Source organism: Odocoileus virginianus, chromosome 26, assembly GCF_023699985.2.
Source record: "Odocoileus virginianus isolate 20LAN1187 ecotype Illinois chromosome 26, Ovbor_1.2, whole genome shotgun sequence".
Taxonomy (NCBI): Eukaryota; Metazoa; Chordata; class Mammalia; order Artiodactyla; family Cervidae; genus Odocoileus; species Odocoileus virginianus.
This window is the reverse complement of record NC_069699.1, coordinates 33,093,436-33,100,826: the sequence shown is the minus strand read 5'-3', so window position 1 is coordinate 33,100,826 and position 7,391 is coordinate 33,093,436. Positions and strand designations below refer to the sequence as shown.

Sequence of the window (7,391 nt, the reverse complement as noted above, 5' to 3'; positions counted from 1 at the left end):
CATGCTCCCCTCCAGTCCACCCTCCATCCAGCAAGTCACATCTCATCACACCCCATCACTTTTGAATGAATGAACAAATGAATGAATGATTAAGCATAGGCGAAGCAGCACCAGTTCTAATAATAATGTTCTCATATGTATAAAGCCTTTGTTCATATCCTCAAATCAGTATTTTGGTGAGGAGAGGTGGAAATTATTATTATTATTTCCATTTTCATATTTCAAAAACTGTGGTCAGGGGAGTGGAATGATGCACCTGGGGTTTTACAATTTAGTCTGGGGACCCACAGAACCAATATTCTGATTTGGAATTCCAAATTCCTTGTCTTATGTTCTTTCCATTGCATTGTGTTTTCTCTTCCCACCACCACACAAACACAGACACTCATATCCATGCAGACACAACGCACACAGACACTGATTCAAGTGAAATCTAGGATGTCTAATCTGTTTCAAAAGAAATCTAAAAGCTATTTATATTATCCTGTCTTGAGTCAGAAAGAAACTATTGCTTGAAAAATCTGTGATAACAGAAGTGTATGAGATTATTTCATTCCCAGGATAGAACCAATCATGCTGTCCTAAGCACTGCCCAAGAAGAAACTCCCAATCTCAGAACATACACACAACTCAGATTATCAGGAAAAGCCATGGAGATAAGAAGGCCATGATCTCCTTTCAAAGGAAGTACCTCAAATTAATGTTCAGCTGAGTGTATCTAGAAAATGGGAAAGATTAAAATGTTCCATGATGCTTTTCTTTCTTTCAAGCAAGTTATTAAATGAGACAGATCTCCTTATGAGGCCTGTATTTCTGGGAGCTCACAGAAGGAACAACAACATGATGAAAGACAGGGTAAAGTAGACTACAACTGAGAAAGGAGACTAGAGAAAATTTCAGAAAAAATAAGGAGAGAATCATAAAGTATCTTCATACCCAAATGACTTCTCAGGTGGTGCTAGAGGTAAAGAACCCACCTGCCCAGACAGGAGACGTAAGAGAGGCAGGTTCAACCCCTGGGTCAGGAAGATCCCCTGGAGGAGGGCATGACAAGCCACTCTAGTATTCTCACCTGCAGAATCCTAGGGACAGAGGAACTTAGCCGGCTACTGTCCTTGGGGGCACAAAGAGTCAGACACGACTGAACTGAATTAGCATGCAAGCACACATGTATACCAAAATACACATTAGAACAGAAAGCAGACAGGAGACATTGTTCCACAAGACTATCTCACTGAGCATCTTATTTCTTTATGAACCATCTAAATCTCCTCTCTCATCCAAGATAAAAACAACACCCACATTCTCTGGAGAAGGCTATTGGGTAAGTAGCAAAGGGAAAACACCTCTGTGAGTGGCTTGAAGAGACTGGTTACCAGATGGTACATATTCCACAACTATGGTCAAGAAGTAAGCTCAGGAACTAATGGGATCTAAAAGGTAATCAAATCATCCCAGACCAAAAAGTTAAGTGCAAAAAAAAAAAAAGGATGAATTCAAGCTTGAGTCTGAAATACATAAAAATTCAAAATTCTTCCTCTAGCCAAGTCTCTTTGCCTATCCTGCTATGTAGTCCCTCCCCTTCTTTCTCCAAGTTCTACTTTGTAAGAACCATATACCTCCCAATCGAAAGTTTTCTTTTCTCTCTTGAGTTCTCAGGATGGGAAGTTATTTTAAAAAAAGAAAAGAAACAACAACAGCAACTTTCAGATGTCTGGGTCAATGAAAGCACTTGCCAGGATCATGTCTGCACCGCATTCTGTCTACATGATTATCACAGCGCACCCTCCACTTTCACCAGCTAGAAGGACATCCCTTTCTCTCAGTTCTTTAAACACACTATACTATAGATTCCTTGGAAACTTTAAAAATGTTTGTTCCCTTATCTAGACTGGTTTCTTTTTCTTCTCAGCCTTCTTTTTTAAAAATTTATTTATTTATTTTCATTGGAAGCTCCTGTTTTGTCTCTCCTGTTAGACTAGACATTCCAAGAGGGCAAGAACATGATTTTACTCTCCTTACTCCTAGAATCCCAGCGATTAATTCATTGCTTGGCCATAGTAAGTGCTCAATAAAAATCTGTTGTTCCTTTTGCTATCACTTCTCAAACTCCACCCTACCTCACTGCACCCTCTTTCCCAAGTTGTATCTCAGTGTACAACGACTTGGAAATGAAACTCAGTTGATCAGAGGGAGGCTGTTAGACATCAGTGACCAAGATGCAGTAGCGTTGCCCCTCCTCTATAATAGCCTGTCTCAGTGGTAAAGAACCTGCCTGTCAATGCAGGGTATGCAGCAGACTTGGGTTAAATCCCTGGGTTGGGAAGATCCCCTGGAGGAGGAAATGGCAACCCATTCCAGTATTCTTGCCTGGATGTGTACAGACTCTGGTGGGCTACAGTCCTTGATAACACAGAGTGGGACATGACTGAGAACACACACTGACATAAAATGACATAACTCTCCCTCACTGTCACATTTAACCCATCACTTAAGACCATCGATTTTATCACCTCTGCCAACCCTTCAGTTCTCTTCTAGCAACAGCCTTCTTCTATCTGCTTCTATCTTCTTCCCACTGCTTCCCTTTCCCTCCACTCCCCTCTGTTCTCCACTTAGCAGGCAGAATGTCCCTGGTGAAACACCTGCCACACCACACCACTGCTTTCAGTGACTTCCCACTGTTCTTGGGACTGGAAACGAAAGCCTTAATTGGTCTACGAGGCCCTCACAGAGATGACCACTGTGCCCCTCACCCACCTCAACTACAGCCAGTTCCCCACATGTTCAGCCAATCTGGCCATCTTCAGACCTGTGGCCACCCCAGGCCCATGGTGTCACAGGGCCCTGAGCAAAGGCTCCCTCTGCCCAGAGTGCTCTTTCCCCTGTTAACCCTGCTCACTTGTCAGATTCCTGCTCAACAGTCCTGCCTCAGAGAGTCTTTCGCGGGCACAGTTCCTCCCCTAGTCTAGAGCCAGATTATTTTTTTCTCTTTACAGGATTTAGATATGTCTCTAAATGTTTCTAATTATGCATTCATCCACTTGGACTACTTGAGCAATATTTGTCTTTTTCACCAGACTCTAAATTCCTGAAGAGCAGAGACTTGGTATTTTAATATTTGCCATCACATCCTCAACATGTAACAGGATCTAGCACATAGAGGCACTGAACAAGCTTCCATGGATGGATGAATGGGTAGATGGTTGGGTGAACTGTCTTAGGTACCATTTTATCTATCAACTAAGCCAAGCATTACAAAAATCCCCAGAGGAACCAAGCCTATAGCATAAATATGTGAATTGTGCTGGGAATTAGTAAACGGAGTAATAGAGAAAGCACTGAAAGAGACTCCTACTGGAAGACTTGAAGAACCACTTCTCAGACAGAAAGAGAGTTTTGGAGGTCACAGGCAACCATCACACTAAGACTTCTGCTTTCAGACGGGAAGTTCTGTTCTCACGGAGCAGAGGGTATCCACACAAATCCAAGCCCGGTGAAGATGACTAGCCCATAACTTGAAAGCCCAGAATTCTCACATCTACTTAATTCTGACTCATTTCATAAAGTTTAAATGACTAAAAGAAATGTGAAACTTAACTATGTGGTATAACCCCAGAAATTCATTTGCTCAATTAAAAAAAAAAAAAAGTTAAACTTTGTAACAATAGTATGAGTACAAAAACATTTCCTAGGAGCAAAAGGAGACTTGTGGCTTTGAAATTCTGCTTTTTATCTTCATGGGAAAAGCAAAAGTTTACAAGCTGAAAAAAATAAGTTTCCTTTTGGTAAATTCACAGGACCCTGGGTATTGCTTCCCTATAAGCTCAAATGTTTTTTAATGATCATGCCTTGATCATGTAGAAATGTTAAAATGAAAAATCAAGGTCATTTTCACTTACCTTTCTTATGCTTTTCTATGAAGGGAACTCAATATATTCTAGGTTTACATGTGATTTTACTAGATTTTTGCCATTACAAATCTGTTTTTCTTTAACTGCAAACCACCTGATTCTGATTTTCCCTTGCCATAAATCTGAATTTTTACTACATTTTATCTGAGATTCACAACAGATGGGCTATGAATCAACAAAAATAAAATGGGAAGAAAGGAAAGATAAAATTACTGGGCAAAAACTGCAGAGAAGATAAAACAGCTCTCAGAAAGGATAAAACAGGATGCTAGAGGTAGTCTTAACAAAACAAAAGATTTGACAACTACCTTTAAATGAAGAAAAACATTTTCTTAAAACTGAAGAAACAGCTGCATTCACCTTAAGCATTATTGCAGCCTAGAAAAAAAGCAGATACCTTGGCATTATATCCATCATATTTTAACGTCCTGACATAAAGGATTTCTTTCCATTGCTCTCTGCATACTTAGTGGTCATAAAACAGAGCAACCATGTTCAGTGATGCTAAATCCTCCAACTCCCATATTTCTGACTCAAAACTGCATTCTTCCTGAAACAAAACTCACCAGACATCTTTAACCAGCCTTGCAAAAAGATGTTATGAAAATCAGGGTCCACTGAAATCTAGCCCATCCAAACATTCCAGAACAGGTGAGAGCAAAGTCAATTGATTGAATAAGTGTCTGAAATCTTAAAAGTTATGTTAAAATTCAAGATTAATGGCAGAAGAGCAATTTATACCATGACACAAAATGTTTAAATAGAAAATAAATCATTATATATACATATACACAAATATATATATATATATATATATATACACTTAAACACATACACTATGCCTGCTGCTGCTGCTGCTAAGTCACTTCAGTTGTGTCCAACTCTGTGCAACCCCATAGACGGCAGTCCACCAGGATCCCCAATCCCTGGGATTATCCAGGCAAGAACACTGGAGTGGGTTGCCATTTCCTTCTCCAGCGCATGAAAGTGAAAAGTGAAAGTGAAGTCGCTCAGTCGGGTCCGACTCTTAGCGACCCCATAGACTGCAGCCTACAAGGCTCCTCCATTCATGGGATTTGCCAGGCAAGAGTCCCGTGCCTACCTGGTACCAAAAACAGGTCATACATTAAAACAACTATCTTCACGTTAGGGACTTGCTATCAAATTTTTATAGGGTCCTAGTCCTGCAAAACTTTTCTGATGTATACTACTGTCTTACTTCTTTTATTCTCTTTGTAAAAATTCAAGAACAGTCTTTATCTGATAGAAGAACCACCTTTCTCATGAGTAAAAGCACTGATAAAACTTGATTTTTAACCTAAAAACTTATTTCCAAAAATTTCTAGAATGTGACTTTCAGCAAACTTAAAAAAAAAAAAAATTCTGAATGTTTGTTGTTGCTATTGTCAATTTTTAGAAGGATGAATTCCTTTTGTGTTAAAGTTCATTTGGTCACAAGTAACAGATACTCTTTGAATCCTTCTTTGCGGTAGGAGATGAAGAGAATATACTGTGGCACTCAGGGCAGGGAATAGTTCTTGGATGCGAACCAAGACCTAGACAGCCAGTCTCTGAATCCTGATCTACCTGCATGATGTTCTGTCATCTCTGCATCTCTGTAGAGTCGATTTCAGTCTTCTTTGTGTAAAATGGCTTCCTCTGCCACTGCAGGAATGCATGACACAAACTGGCCATTCCTGCATCTCACAATTTTGCAGATCCCCATTTGAATAATTTTATTGGCTATGCCAAAGGCTTTGACTGTGTGGATCACAACAAACTGTGGGAAATTCTTCAAGAGATGGGAATACCAGGCCACCTGACCTGCCTCCTAAGAAATCTGTATGCAGGCGAAGAAGCAACAGTTAGAACTGGACATGGAACAACAGACTGGTTCCAAATCAGGAAAGGGATATATCAAGGCTGTGTATTGTCACCCTGCTTATTTAACTTATATGCAGAGTACATCATCAGAAATGCTGGGCTGGATGAAGCACAAGCTGGAGTCAACATTGTTGGGAGAAATATCAATAACCTCAGCCATGCAGATGACACCACCCTTATTGCAGAAAGTGAAGAACTAAAGAGCCTACTGATGAAAGTGAAAGAGGAGGGTGAAAAAGTTGGCTTAAAGCTCAACGTTCGGAAAACTAAGATCATGACATCTGGTCCCATCACTTCATGGCAAATAGATGGGGAAACAGCAGAAACAGTGACAGACTTTATTTTCTTGGACTCCAAAATCACTGCAGATGGTGACTGCAGCCATGAAATTAAAAGACTCCTTGGAAGTAAAGTTATGACCAACAGCTTTTTTCCTTTTTGCGCTGGGCGCTGACCGGTTGCGCGCCTCTTTTTCTTGGCTGCCTCCCAGTTCTAGATTAGCCTTCGCCATGGGTTTTGGAGACTTGAAAAGCCCCGCTGGCCTCCAGGTGCTCAACGACTACTTGGCGGACAAGAGTTACATAGAGGGGTATGTGCCATCGCAAGCAGATGTGGCAGTATTTGAAGCCGTCTCCGGCCCACCACCTGCCGACTTGTGTCATGCCCTCCGTTGGTATAATCACATCAAATCTTATGAGAAGGAAAAGGCCAGCCTGCCAGGAGTGAAGAAAGCTTTGGGCAAGTATGGCCCTGCTAATGTGGAAGACACCACAGAAAGTGGAGCTACAGATAGTAAAGATGATGATGACATTGATCTCTTTGGATCTGATGATGAGGAGGAAAGTGAAGAAGCCAAGAGGCTAAGAGAAGAACGCCTTGCCCAGTATGAGTCAAAGAAAGCCAAAAAACCAGCACTTGTCGCCAAGTCTTCCATCTTATTAGACGTGAAACCTTGGGATGATGAGACCGATATGGCAAAACTAGAGGAGTGCGTCAGAAGCATTCAAGCAGACGGCTTGGTCTGGGGCTCTTCTAAACTAGTTCCAGTTGGGTATGGCATTAAAAAACTTCAAATACAGTGTGTAGTTGAAGACGACAAAGTTGGGACAGACATGCTGGAGGAGCAGATCACTGCTTTCGATGAGTATGTACAGTCTATGGATGTGGCTGCGTTCAACAAGATCTAAAATCCATCATGGATCAGTGCCCTTAAATAAAAGTTTGAAAGACAAAAAAAAAAAAAAAAAAAAAAGTTATGACCAACATAGAAAGCATATTAAAGGCAGAGACATTACTTTGCCAACAAAGGTCTAGTCAAAGCTATGGTTTTCCAGTGGTCATGTACGGATGTGACAGTTGGACTATATAGAAAGCTGAGCACTGAAGAATTGATGCTTTTGAACTGTGGTGTGGAGAAAACTCTTGAGAGCCCCTTGGACTGCCAGGAGATCCAACCAGTCCATCCTAAAGGAAATCAGTCCTGAATATTCATTGGAAGGACTGATGCTGAAGCAGAAACTCCAATACTTTGGCCACCTGATGCAAAGAACTGACTCATTGGAAAAGACCCTGATGCTGGGAAAGATTGAAGGT

The 7,391-nt window shown here is 41.0% G+C and overlaps 1 protein-coding gene across 1 annotated transcript; it reads left to right on the top strand.

Moving 5' to 3' along the window:
- The first annotated feature begins 6,230 nt into the window (after nt 1–6,230).
- Nucleotides 6,231–7,017, top strand: LOC110145581 (elongation factor 1-beta). Its single transcript, XM_020905970.2, has one exon. The coding sequence runs from the start codon at nt 6,308–6,310 to the stop codon at nt 6,983–6,985; it is 678 nt and encodes a 225-aa protein (XP_020761629.1). The 5' UTR covers nt 6,231–6,307; the 3' UTR covers nt 6,986–7,017.
- Nucleotides 7,018–7,391: the final 374 nt, after the last annotated feature.

Excerpts from the sequence above, each read along its gene's own strand:
- LOC110145581 (XM_020905970.2), top strand. The coding sequence starts at position 6,308 with ATGGGTTTTGGAGACTTGAAAAGCCCCGCTGGCCTCCAGGTGCTCAAC.